At 34.8% G+C, this 14,505-nt stretch overlaps 2 protein-coding genes across 2 annotated transcripts; both read left to right on the forward strand.

The window, feature by feature from the left end:
• LOC18592672 (histone-lysine N-methyltransferase ASHH1) lies at positions 3,275-9,272 on the forward strand. The gene is made up of 11 exons (XM_007019512.2): positions 3,275-3,411; positions 3,552-3,637; positions 3,737-3,801; positions 4,035-4,191; positions 5,013-5,099; positions 5,225-5,309; positions 5,391-5,484; positions 5,600-5,798; positions 5,885-5,919; positions 7,055-7,526; positions 8,736-9,272. Exons 2-11 carry the CDS (start codon positions 3,635-3,637, stop codon positions 9,009-9,011), a joined length of 1,473 nt encoding a protein of 490 aa, XP_007019574.2. The 5' UTR covers positions 3,275-3,411; positions 3,552-3,634; the 3' UTR covers positions 9,012-9,272.
• LOC18592673 (putative serine/threonine-protein kinase) lies at positions 9,802-11,973 on the forward strand. Its single transcript, XM_018126339.1, has 2 exons — positions 9,802-11,505; positions 11,846-11,973. The coding sequence occupies exon 1, from the start codon at positions 10,357-10,359 to the stop codon at positions 11,470-11,472; it is 1,116 nt and encodes a 371-aa protein (XP_017981828.1). The 5' UTR covers positions 9,802-10,356; the 3' UTR covers positions 11,473-11,505; positions 11,846-11,973.

The following is a 14,505-nucleotide window of genomic DNA, read 5'->3' on the forward strand; positions in this document are numbered from 1 at the left end:
TTTTGATTGTTTGAACATGTTCAAAATATGAATACTTATGCTCTTAAACTTAAAGAAATATCTCATAATTTTCTCAAAAATCTTTTGTTTTCAAAATTCAAAGTGACAATCTAAGAATCAAGTTCTGAAAAGAAATGACTTGATTCTTAAATGAAAAGAAAGCAAAATCTATTTCTTTGATTATAGGAAGAATCGATTCTAGAGAATACGAAGTCAGTTTTTAAACAGAGATCAATAGTGAAGAATCAATTCTAAGAAAAGAAGAAGTCGGTTCTTGAAAGATAAAAGCTTCAAGTTTTGTAAAGAACTGACACTTTAGGAACAAAGAATCGGTTCTAAAGAGACAAAATGCAAAAGAAGAAAAGTAAAGAAGAGAAAATTAATTCTATATGGAGAAGATATCAGTTCTTGAAGCACTAAAAGTACAATTTAGAAACTTGGTAACTAAGAAAGAAATGACACAACAAGACAAAAGTGGAGCGGCAAAAATCAAGTTTGAATTCAAATTTTGGCACCAGACCATAGTGAAGAACCGATACTTTGAGGTAAATGAATCAATTTTTCAAGATTGCAAAAGTGTCACCTTTGAACCCGATTATAGAAGAAACACCACCTCAAAATCGAAAAATCGGTTCTCTAAAGACAGCAAGTTAAAAACTTTGTGAAGAACCAACAACTCAACAGTAAAAAATTGATTTTATAGATGCAATAGAATTTTGCAAGCTAGTTGGAACATATAAGAAATTATTCAAATTTCATTCTAACGGGCAAAAAGTCAAGGAGACTATAAATATCCATATTGAGGACGTTAAAGCAAGAAAATAGGAGGAATTTTAAAGAATTTGAACCATCTTTAAAAAAGAAAAAAATGAAAAAAGAAAAAGAAAAAGTTGTGTGTAGAAAATTCGCACCTTTAAGCAAGCATAGTGCTTAAAATCATATAATTATTCTTCAATTGATCCTTCTTGAGCTTAAACCTTTTTTTATCATCCATATCTTTGTGAAAGCTCTCACCTTTTTTATTCTAAACTTTTTTATCAACCTTTCTAAACGTTTGAGTTGATGATTCATTATAATCCACTATTGTATTGGTTATACCTTCAAGCAAAAGGTAGAGGGGTTTTGCTTGATGTTTTAAAAGGCTTTATCTTGTGTAAAGGTTATGTTTAAACTTGAAAAAGGCAGTGTCTTGATAGAGGTTACATCTGATCCTGCAAAAGGCATGTTATAGAGGTTATGTTTGACCTTGTTGGAAAAGCAAGCTGATAGTGGATTCAAACTCCTTGTGTTATCAAGGGAGAGGATGTAGGCACGAAAAGGCCAAATCTCTGTATAAATCCTACTGAGTGCTTTTTATTTTTTTTTTGTTCTTTACTCATTCAATTTATACTTTGTTTTGTTATTTTTTTCATATATATAGTGGAAAAAATAAAGCTCACTACATCATTCTAGACCAGGAAATACTCATACTATCTGCAAGTAAAATTGCACTAATACTAGGTGGTGGAGAATCATAATATGTAATCCCAAGGGAAGATTCTCATGGTGAGTGGCCATCCAATCCGCACATTGATTGGCTTCACGATGGATGTGAGTTAAGGTACTGTCCCAAGACCGTTGAAATAGCTCCTTGATACACTTGAGTAAACCTGCATTCTGCTCCGGTTGCAAACTTTGGTCAGAAATTTTCTGGACAGCAAGCAGAGAATCTGACTCCACCTGAACCTTTCTAAATCCTTTGTCCCAACATAAAGTTAATCCCCAGTATAAAGCCCATAATTCTACTTGCAAGGAACAAGAAATACCAATTTTATAATTGAACCCCAGGAGCTAATTGCCAACTTCATCTCTAATAACTCCCCCTACTGTTGCCATTCCGGGTTGACCTCTAGCACTTCCATCAACATTAAGCTTAACATACAAATGTTTAGGAAGTTCCCAAGATATTAATATTTCCTTCTTCACCGCGACATGCTCTCTCCTCAAAAAACCCAAGCTTCTTTAGATTTGGTCCATATTTGCTGCCTAGCATCACGTGGCCAGTTAAAAGAGTCATCAAAAACAAAAAAAGTTCCTCCAATACCAGATTAACCATAAAGAATACATAAAAATAATGCTCCATGGTATTCCAGCAAGGATATCTACACTTCTCACATTATCCATTATCCAACTTTTTAAGTCAAGGAAAAAAAAACTTCCATTTATTAATGTGGGGTCAATCTTAGCCAAAGATTCCTACAAGGCCCACATATACTAACATGTTGTTTTGCTATTTCATTCTTTCATATTTTTGCTTCATTTTCAAAGATTTTCGAAAAAGTGAAAATTTTTAATTAAAAACCATTTCACCACATCTTTTGGTAGTTTTACTTTAAATTTATCTTTTCTAACAACATGTTAGTATGTCACGTCAATGTTACATGGTATAAAATGACAAATAACATTTTGACTAAGTCAATAATTAATTATAAGGGCTTATTTGATTCAAAATAAAAATACAAAGATTTGTTTGAAACGTAATAAAATAATAAAAACTTATTGGAATTTTTCTAAATATTTTAAAGGCTTTTTTAGATATTATGCTTATTATTTTTAATATAATACAAAATAATGAAGGTTAATTAAATAAAAAATTTTATACATAAAATAAGAAAAAAGTTTTTCGCATATGAAAACCTCTCAGTTCTTTTAATTTTCAATTTATGATTTATTTGAGTAATAAACTAACTAGTATAACAACATGGTGAGAAATAAATAAATAAATAAGGTAACATATTATTTATATATAATATTTTTAATGTTGACAAAGATGTTTTAAAGGTCTTGCATAATTGATAAGTATTGATATTTTTATAGTGTTATAATAGAAAATTGTTGAAGATGAATCAAGATGAAAATTTTTTTCTAGAGGATGATCCAAATAACAAAAAAATATATTTTCAACCGTTTATCCAAATAATAAAAAATATAAAATTTTCTAATAATATAATTTATCTAAATAGGATTTTTTTTTCCAGCATGTTATTATTTGGATTCAGGTGAACTGGATGGGTATATGGGGCTCGGATAAATTTTGCCAAGGGAAGATAATTATGGAAGTTGGGCTAGATCAAGCCACGAAGCACCTTGTCCATGCTTAGCTTGAATATTGCATCCGTTGGTCAAAGGCCACCTAAACAACCAAATGGGCCGAACATGGTTGTCCATTCCATGAGGACTATGACCAAAGAAATCAAATTAAATTTCAATTAATAAAGTTCTTATTTTTCAGAAAAGTACAAATCATGTTCATTCTGCAAAATTGGTGGGGGGAAATCAAGAGAAAACAAGTAAAAGAGTTGGGTATGGTACAGAACCGACGATGTTTCGTCACTGACTTCAGCAAGTAATATTTCAAAATTTCACTTAACGGTTCGTCCATCTATATTTCCATATCATTCATGCTTTTCTTCTTCTTCAATCGAATATTGGATAAACCCTAGCCAATTCAATTCACAATTTAGGTTTTTGTTTTCGAATTTCACTGATAACCTTTCTTTTTTTTTTTGCAGAGATTCAGCTTGGGAATTTATTTATTTATTTTTGCTTATTGTAATGTGGATATGTGGTGATTTGGCTTAGGGATATTCCTCAAATGGTATTTTTATTATCATCGTCATCACCTTTTTATTTTTTGTTGAATTGCTTGATTTATAGTATTTATGTTACTATATTTATTAAATTGTTTTATTTGAAGGATCCAGAGAATGACGACCTTCCTCAATACGAGCATGTTTTTCAAAATGAATTCTCATATCGAAAGTAAGATATGTTTTTGATCATAACTGTTTTTTTTTTCCTTACTGTTCGTTTAGATATGATAAACCTCATGTTTCTCATAGCTGCTTGGATGTTTTCAATTTCAATTATATGAAATACAGCAATTTTTGGAGCCTTCTTAAAAATGGGTCTTCTTTGTTTGTGTCTAAGACAGTGCTGCCTTTAATTTACATGATGATTACCTAATTGACATATGGAATTCCATTTTCTTGAAGACACAAAAAGCAAAAGGAGGAGGATATTGCCATATGTGAGTGTAAATTTGACTTCAGCGATCCTGATAGTGCATGTGGAGAGAGGTGCTTGAATGTACTAACAAGCACAGAATGTACTCCCGGTTATTGTCCGTGCGGTGTTTACTGCAAGAATCAGGTAAAGATTTTGTCTGACATGCATGTGCAACAAGATGGATTGGGGGGTGGATATGAGGCTATATGTGTGTGTGTTTCTTTATGTGCATCTTCCTAAGTGTGTGCATGTAAGGCAGGGACTAGTGATTATCCCATTGCTTTGAGAATGTCACCCTGAAGCTGTGATATACAATCTACTATTCAGCATATGTTATAATTGAATGTTGCTTTGTCTTTATGGTCTTTTTCTTGAATATTAGCTTTTATATAGTTTTGTTCTTTGATAAATTCTCAAGAGCTGAATAATTGTGCTTGACATTTCATAAGATGCTGTTTCCAGTTTATATTATTGTCTTTACTTGCAATTTCAACATTGCTTTTTAAGTCATTTCAATATTCTTTGGTTGCTTCATGAACAGTTTATAGTTATACAAAAGGGTTAGAATTTTTTTTTTCTTTTTCTACTTTTCTAAAAAAGAGAAGCTATATTTTCTACAAACTTTCCCCTCAGCTTGGCACTCACATGAAGTCTTCTATCAATGAACAAAAACATGCATAGATTTAATTTCTTTTACTTACTTTCTTGTGCTTTAATTATTTTTTGAAACTTCATGAACTTGTAAATTCGGAAAATGAATTGGTTTGCCGTTTGGGTATAGAACTATTGATAAGGACAAGGTCTTTGGATTATTTGAATTTCCCTGCTTAAATGTTTGAAAGTACTGTTTCATTATTTATTTTGAAGATACTGTTTAATTATCTATAAGTAAAAGACTAACATTTTCTTTGGATAATTAAGAGACTAACATATTTTGGTTAATGTCTTCTGTTCACTTTTAAAAGAAATTTCAGAAATGCCAATATGCAAGAACTACATTATTTAAAACAGAGGGCTGTGGTTGGGGTCTGCTTGCTGCTGAAAATATAAAGGTAATTTGGCAACCCGGCATTAACTTTTGGGATCAATCTGGGGATCTGGCATCAGTTAGTTTGCTGCATCCTTTTCTGTTTCGATCTTTGCTTTCAACATGCTTAGATGAGTTCTCATGATGCAGGCAGGACAGTTTATTATCGAGTACTGTGGAGAAGTAATATCTTGGAAAGAAGCAAAGCAAAGGTCTCAAGCTTATGAAACCCAAGGTGAATTATAAATTTGTGAGAATTCTTGCTTTTTCTGCAAAAAAGAAAGAGACTTATACCCTTCTTCTTCACTTGATGCAGGTCTTAAGGATGCATTTATCATTTCTCTAAATGGCTCTGAATCCATTGATGCCACCAAAAAGGGAAGCCTTGCTAGATTCATCAACCACTCATGGTGAGCCACATATGCATTAAGTTTTCAGCTTTTAATGTTTTCATGTCTAATATCATTCTGGTTGTCTGTTATCCAAAGTTGACATTGACTGAATTATTTTGTTTTAAGTTTTCAGCCAACCAAACTGTGAGACAAGGAAGTGGACTGTTTTGGGAGAAATACGGGTTGGAGTATTTGCAAAGCTAGATATTCCTATTGGAACTGAACTTGCATATAACTATAACTTTGAATGGTACGGTGGTGCAAAAGTTCGCTGCCTCTGTCGTGCACCCAACTGTTCAGGATTTCTTGGAGCAAAGTCTCGTGGCTTTCAGGTAAATGTTTAAGCATGAGATTAGCATTTGATTTATGCTCTTTTATTCATGTAGTTTGAGAAATTTTTTGCAATACTTTTCATCAGGAGGATACCTATCTCTGGGAAGACGACGATGATCGGTAATGCATCTTCCAATACTTTTTTATGATGCAATTTTTGTTCATCTTGAAGTTTTCGTAAGGCCCAGTTAACAGGCATTTTCCTTTTTTTTTTTTTGGGTACATTTTAAGATGGATTTGTAGGCACATTAATCTCTCAACATTGTTAGTCATCTCACCTTCTTTATGGATGGAGGGTTCAGGGAATGGAGGCTACCTGCCATATATATAGGTCACTAATTGGATAGAAGGGAAGTTATGCATAAAGTATCACATATAAACTTGTATTTACAAAAGTACAGCTGCTTCAGACTTGTCCATCTTTTGGTTTGTCGTTGGACCTTACCTGGTCCAGCTGGTTGAGTTGATGGAATACTCAGGCCTTCTGGATTGTTTTAGACTTTGGATTGAAAGTTTTGGACACAAGTTTAAATAGCCCATCTTAAAACCCCTCGATAGGCTGGTCTCCTCAGAGACTGCATGACATGTAGCGGTGCATAAATTTCAAGCAGCCTTAACTCCATCAGAAATGTCAGGAATAAGGCCTTTAAGAGAATTCTGGTGATTTCTTTTGCAAGTGTAATACCAAATTTAGTTGTTGAATGTTTGATAACACTATACTTAGTTTGATGCACTGTATTCTCCTTTTGCTATGTGTTTTTTTAGCTTAGGCTGTTTGCCTTTAGAGAGTTTAAACTTTCAAATTTTTACATCAGAAATGTCCATTGGCTAGTATCAGTTTATTGATGAGATTGCAGTAGAAAGGATTTTATTCTAACGCAACCATTAGTTATTGCACACCCAATGCTGGAAATCAACCTTTGATTGTCTGGCTTTCCTTATTTGAGCTGGTTCTGGCACTGCTAAATTAGATGGCAACATTAGCAATTTGTGAGGTGATAAATGGACATTTTAGTTTAGGAAAAAGAAAGATTTTATTTAGATGCTTGGTGCTGGAGGGAAGTTGTTAACTCTCCAAAATTTCATCAATATCTAAATTTACGCACTTACCCACATGGTGGCTTCCCATTTCTGTTCTTTTTTCTTCACAGAAGGTGCACCTTTGTGCTGTACTTTTTTCCATATGAAATTGTGTTACACTTTCCCTTATAATTTACTTTGTTATTATATTTACCTAAATATGTTTGCTTGGCAGGTATTCAGTTGAAAAAATTCCGTTGTATGATTCTGCAGAAGATGAACCTGCCACAAAGCTCCTCAAAGCTGTTAAGTCAAATTCTGAGAATGATGTTAACATTAAAAATGAACAGCCTGTGACAATGGATGTTAGTGTGAAATCTGAACACCAGTTGGAGTCTACTGCTGATCCAGTTCCTATGGAAGGGGTAGTTGTGAATGAAGTGAAAACCGAATCAACCGAAGAGTTGAACTCATATTCTCCAGATGCTCACCAGGCCTTTTCACAAAAGAATGCAATGATATCTCGCATCAGAAGTAACAGTGCATGCCGGAATTATCACATTGGATCACGGCCCATGCCAAAGAAAAAGTCACAGCATTATTCTCATGGAAAGTCAAAACATCTTTCCAATAAGCAAATTGATTTACAACATCTTGCTCAGCTCTTGGCATCAAAAGAAGCACAAGAGGAAGTTTTCAGATATGAGGTATGGTTGCCTATTTTCTGTTCACTTGATTAGACGAATCTTTGCATGCTATGCTATAGATCATCTCAGCTTGACGTTAATGATCGCCATCCACTAGGGCACAGAAGCTCTCTTTCTCTACTCATATTACGCTTGGAAAATTTTCATACAAAATATGCATTTGGATGCTTAAACTCAATGTTTCACTTTCTATTATTTTTAATTATACCTAGTTTGCCTTTTTGAGTGAATGAGTATAGTTCAACGAGTGTAATGATTTTTGTGTTTAAGCAACATAAAACTCTCTTCTTCCTGATCGTAATTTCTAAACAATTTTCCCTTCACTACTATTGTTATAAATTTGATTTAAAAGGAGTAGTTATCCTATAGCAAGGCTGTGTCCAAATTTTAAATATGGACTATAATGAAAAAGGAAAATTTGAATGAAGAGTAAATTGCTCTAGAATGTTCTTTATTTATGGGACAATGTCTAATAGTTGAAATGTTGGGAAGTGTATATTAAAATACTGTAAATTATTTCATTGATAAATGGCTTAACCCTGTGTCTAGTCTATTCTACTAGCACATGCATTGCTTTAATTTAATGATATTTGATAAATATTACAGTAGTGATAGATGCTTCAAGTGGTTGTACTCTGTTTTATTTACTTTCGTTTCATCATTAACATCATGATTCAAGAAGGCTGTTTGGTTGTAGTTGACTGATAATCTCTAGATGCCATTTGCTAGATGATCCTTGCTTACATGAAAGGCTTAAGATTAAATCACTAAGTTGTATCATACACATTATAGGACCTTGATTCAAATATTGGGTAAAATGGAAGTAGCACTGAAAGAGAAGGGTTATAATTGCACATCTTTTATATTTATAGTCATCTCAATGATGGATGCTCAAACCGCTATATGCAGAAGCCTAATCCTCTTGGCCCCTTTTATCTGGTGTGTGGGTTTTGTAGCGCACGGAGTGAATGTTGAAATTGTGATCAGATCAGTATGCTTGAATAATTACTTCAGTTCATACCCTCTCTCTGTTGGTGGGTGTTTGATTTGGTGTGTGAAAGTTGAAAACTTGAAATTCAATGTTTAACCACATTTATTACTATGCTGGAATCACTGCTGTGGCTCATAGTCCTTTCCCTAGTTGGGCTTGAAGCTTTAAAAGGAATGAACTTTTCTCAGCTGACCTTGGGTTTTTGACTTACTATGCAGGAATTGAAGAACGAAGCTGCTAGCCAGCTTGCTTCCTTGTATGATGAAATACGACCGGCCATTGAAGAACATGAGAGGGATAGCCAAGACAGTGTAGCAACCAGTGTGGCTGAGAAGTGGATTGAAGCATCCTGCTCGAAACTGAAGATAGAATTTGACTTTCATTCTTCAATTCTGAAAAATATTGTCAGGGCTCCACAAAAGGCGTGTGAGCAATTGAAACCCTGTGAACTTGAAGGAGGCAATGTTACTGAAGTGAAATTGTTGGAATTTTGAAAATTAGAAGGGCTTGTTTTAGGAAAGAGCATGTTTAACATTAATCGATCAAAGAAATAGGATTTTAAAAAAAGGGAAGTAAATCTGCCAATTAGAGATTCACTTGCATTCAAACAGGTTAATGTCAATCTAAAGGGGAAATTGCCCATTGATTTTTCTCCAAATTTGTTTTATGTGAAGGTAGTGATAGCCTACGTTTAATCAAAGTTTTAGGTGTTGTTTGTTAACGCATTAAATCAGTTTATGAAGTTTTTCTCTGTATGGGTGTGAGTGTGTTTACATATGCATTCATATATGGTCAAAATATCTCTCAGGTTTGTGTATTATAACGTTTTTCAAAGTTTCGTCTTTTTATTCAAAATTGATCAATTTAATATCCGTATTTCAACATTTTATGCAATTAAATCCTTCTGTTTAATTTCGTTTAAATTGATCGGTGTAAAGTGTCTGATAGAAAAATAATAATATTCTTGATCAATGTAATGAAAATATTAGATTGACTCAATTTCATATGCATGATGAGCGCGAGTAAATTATTAAATTTAATTATTGAAGATATAAAAAGATGTAAATCCATTCTCATATATATATATATATATATGTGTGTATGTATTGTGCCCATGTAAGTAGATTACATTTGTATATATATAACTATGTATTTTTGTTTTCAAAATTTGCAGCAATTACGTACGTATTTGGATAACTCATAGTGCCTTTTCGTATTTTGCGGCACTATTTGTGTGAGTAAAACTGACTAAGGACCGTCGGATTTAAAATTCTGACGACTTTCAAAGGATGACTGACCACTTTTGTAGAATTGAATTGCGCCATGATTGTTATGGACCAAATTAGTGATTCCTTGGCTTTCTTTTCAAGGGGTACATGCTTCCAATAATAAACTGTTTTTCTAATATGTTGCATCGTAATTCAACAATAATTTCCTGGGCAAAATATTTGATTTGACCCATTTTTTTGACTACTTTTCACCTACAAATGCTCATAGATAGACAGACACCTAAGTCACGGCGAAAGTGGGACCCAAAAACGCCTGCAACTGAACAAATGGGTCAGGGTCCACGTCAGGTAGATTTTGAAGTCTGCCATTTTCTTTTTTGTACCCAGTTCCTTCTCCTAAGATCACCCACATTGTATCCTTCCCCTCTCTTCCGTTGACTCGTGCTGTCCACGACTCCACCACCGTCGACCTTTCCCCTGCCGTCTCCCATCATTGAAAAACCAAGCCCTCACGCTTTGCCATTCGCCCTCTTCTCTCGCTCTCTCATGGCTGCTGCTCCCTCTTCTCTTCTTCCCATCTAATTTCTCTTTTCTTTGTTTCCGTTCCTCGATGGATCGAAGCCTTCAAGCAGTTGTTGCAGCAATTTTGAGCTTCTTATTAGTATCTTTAATCCTAGCTTGCATTTTCTTAATCTGCAAATCCACCAAAAAACCCAACCGCCAAAATCCTCCTCAAACCCGATCCTTAACTCAAACCCGACCCGCCCCTAATCCACCCGACCCCTCAACATGCGACAGCGCCGCCTTCGACCCGTCTATCAACCGCCTCGACATGGAGGAACTCGCTGCCGCCACCAAGAACTTTTCCTCAGACCTTATCATCGGTGACGGCAGCTTCGGCTATGTTTACAGGGCTACTCTCTCCAACGGAGTCACTGTCGCTATCAAAAAGCTCGACCCGAATGCTTTCCAGGGGCTCCGAGAGTTTCGAGCTGAGATGGAAACCCTAGGTAAGCTTCGTCACCCGAACATCGTGAAGATTCTCGGGTTTTGCTCGTCGGGTCTTGATCGGGTTTTGATATATGAGTTTATTGAGAAAGGGAGTTTGGACCAATGGTTGTACGACACGTCAGCAACTGAGGAACAGGAAAACTCGGTTGGCCGGTTAACGTTGTCCTGGGAAACGAGGAAGAAAATTGTCAGAGGGATTGCCAATGGGCTGGCGTATTTACATGGGCTTGACACGCCCATCATCCATAGAGATATCAAGGCTAGCAATGTCTTGTTGGGTAAAAATTTCGAGGCTCATATTGCCGATTTTGGGCTCGCTCGGCAAATCCAGGAGGCCCATTCACACGTGTCCACGCAGGTCGCCGGGACAATGGGATACATGCCGCCGGAGTACCGAGAAGGGAACACGGCGGCGACAGTTATGGCTGATGCTTACAGTTTCGGAATATTAATGATCGAGATTGCCACTCAAAATCGTCCCAATTGGCCCGTGAGATTCGAGGGGAAAGACGTAGGACTAGTGGAGTGGGCTAGAAAAATGGTGGATCGAAATCGACAAACAGAAATGGTATATGAAAAGATTCCGAGGAAAGGGTTAATCGAAGATGAGGTTAAGGAGTATTTTCGAATTGCATGTATGTGTACTAATGAGATTTCGAAAGAAAGGCCTGCCATGAATCAAGTTGTTGAGCTGTTGGATCAAATTGCAACATGAATTTGCATGCATTTGGATAATGAAGATAGTTTGGTAACATTCTTCCCTTCGTAAGGACGTTGTATTATTCTGTTCATGTGATAATATGTAAATAGCTTGTCAGCATTTAGCCATATCATTTCCATATATGGTTAGGAAAAATTTTCCCCGACTTGGTGTTTGTAATTCAGGATTTAGAGTGGAATGCTCGTAAAAATCCCTCCCTTTTTCTTTTTCTTTTTCCATTTGTGATGTATAATAAACTAAACAAAGCTTCTTACCCCCTCTCATCATTATATTGTTTTCAGCATTTTAACCCATTGGACAACTATACTTATCTTTGCATTCATTAGCTAAACAATCAATCTGACTTTCTTTGTTGGCTATATTGCAGAGATTCAGCTTCGTATCTTTTTTTACCGGTAAGGGCTGCTAGTTTTGCACTTACAAATTTCGCTTTGAATTCCCAATGCTATATATAGTCTTACATCTTCCATTAACTAAAATATTCATTTCTGTGCCTCTCAATCCATTCTTGACACGTACCACAGATAGGGTAGCCACCTCATATTCATAAACTATTCATGGTTAGGATGCTAAAGATTTAATTAATTAACTCCTTATCTCTATAAGTGTCCTCATATGCTTTGCATTTAATTGTGGTTGTCCAAATTTCATATCTTAAACTAATGTCCTCAGCCAACCAAATTGAGACAATTCTAAGGGATGGCAATTTTTGCAACGTAAGATACTCTTCTTGACCTCAGCTGGCATATGGTTATAAATATATAATTTTGAACGGAATGTTGGTGCCGGACTTTGCTGCCTAGCTACGTGGTGCACCTAATTTTCTGCACTTGTTGGTCTTAACTTTGGTGTTTTGTTATTTTTTTTTTATTGAATCGAATGTTTGGTTCAATAATAAGTTCATACTTTTATGCTTAATGAGACAGTTTGATTCCTCCTTTTCACAATAAAAAAATCTGCTGGCTTTTTTTTTTTTTTTTTAATTTGGGATAAATCTTGAAGAGTGTGATTAGCATTAGAATTAACACTTGATATAAAAAGTAAAGAAGTGGAATTGTACCCAAATTATTATATATATATATATATATATACACGTGTGAGCATAGAGTGTGTTGAATTGTAATTTTGAAGTACTATTATCTTTTACGTCGTAGTGTTTCTAGAAGTGCATGTACAATGTAAGTCTATGCTCATTGTTAGTGTTTGGGATTCCGGTTGAATAATCATGACATTATAATGTTCATCTACTTAGATGTGAGCAAACCTCTATAAAAAGGGGTTGTGATCATCATTTCATGCGATTAAGGGAGAATCAGGTCAAGTTGAAGTTAATATAATTGAGTGTTCGGTTGTTCGTAAACGAATCTATTTGTAAAGGAGCTTTGTGGAGCTTAGCCTCACATCTGCATAAAATATCATGTCAACTTAACCTCCCTTTGATATGCCCAACGTCACATTGTGTTTTCAATTGTTTTTTGTTTTCTCAAATTTATCTTCTTATGCCATATTAAATTCTTCGAGGAGAATGTACTCTTTGTGAAGATAATAAAAAGTAATTTATATGCATCCACAATTTTATGGTTCATCTTTCTATAAGGTGAAGATTGAAGGTGTTTTAATGATGGAGCGATGGGCTTCGGCTTGTGGCTCATGCTCCCATTTTAGGTACAGAATTTTGCGGGGCTGAAGGTGTATCCCTAATTGATTGTGATGTTTGAACTTCATATCATTTTAAGTTTACCGAGGTTGAAATTTATCAAGGTTGTGCAATGTTGAGTTTTAGGTTGCTTAAAATTTAAATTTTTATTTAATTATATAGACAGCTCATCAATTTATTTTTTTGATTATATTCTAGATTTGTAGGAGTTAATTTAGGGATATTATTTCCTTTCTCTATTTTTCTCTTTCTGTTGGATTATTTTTTAATTTTTTATTTCTTAATTTCTGGTAATTTACTAGATTCCAAGACCTAATTTAGATAGGTTTTCTTGTATATAATTAGCACTTAGTAATTTCAATAGAGACATCAAAGAATTTTGTTTCATTCTTTATTTTTATGGTATTTATTGGCCAAAGCAATTATGACAGATGCAACTCTAAAAGGTTCCTCAGAGGTGTCATCTGAACTTTCTAGAAATATGTCTTCTTCATCTGCGATTTCTACTGTTAAGGAAACCCATTCTCTCCAAATAACCCAACACAAACTCAATGGGGCTAATTTCCTTGAATGGTCTCAGTCGGTTATGCTAGTAATACGAGGCAATGGAAAACTTGGCTACTTAACGGGTACAAAGGCAACACCAAAGGAAGGAGCAACGGGTCATTCGGCTTAGGAGTTAGAGAATTCCATGGTTATGGCATGGTTAATTAATTCCATAGAACTTAAGATCAGCTAAACTTATTTATTTTACAAGACAACAAAGGAGATATGAGATATGGCGCATGAAATGTACTCAGATCTGGAAAACTCAACACAATGTTTTGAGGTTAGATTTCTCTTAAGAAATAGAAAACAAGGTAATCTTTCAGTGACTGAGTATTTCAATACTTTGACTAAGTTATGGTAGGAGATGGATATGTTTTATGAAATAAATTGGTATTGTCTTGAGGACAACTTAAAAGTATAAGCAAATGCTTGAAAAAGAACGGGTATTTGATTTTCTTTATGGCTTAAGTAAGGAGTTAAATGAGGTATGAGGTCGATTTTTGAGGACAAAACCCTTTCAAAACATTAGAGAGGCATTTGCAGAGGTGAGAAGGGAAAAAAGCAAGAAACATGTTATGTTAGGAGTGACCATAGAGGTCATTTTAGATAACTAGTCCCAAAGTTCTGTTCTTATTTCAAAAAAACAAGAATTTTCCAATTCTGGTGATTAGCGTGGGAAATGGAAAAATGATAAAGCCTGGTGTGATCATTGCCAAGGTCCATATCATACTAGAGAAACATGCTGGAAGATACATTGAAAACGAGCAAATTGGAAGGCACATAAACAAGGTGAACAAAGCAGAGGTTTTCAAGTTGTTGCA

Source organism: Theobroma cacao, chromosome 8 (genome assembly GCF_000208745.1).
Source record: "Theobroma cacao cultivar B97-61/B2 chromosome 8, Criollo_cocoa_genome_V2, whole genome shotgun sequence".
NCBI lineage: Eukaryota > Viridiplantae > Streptophyta > Magnoliopsida > Malvales > Malvaceae > Theobroma > Theobroma cacao.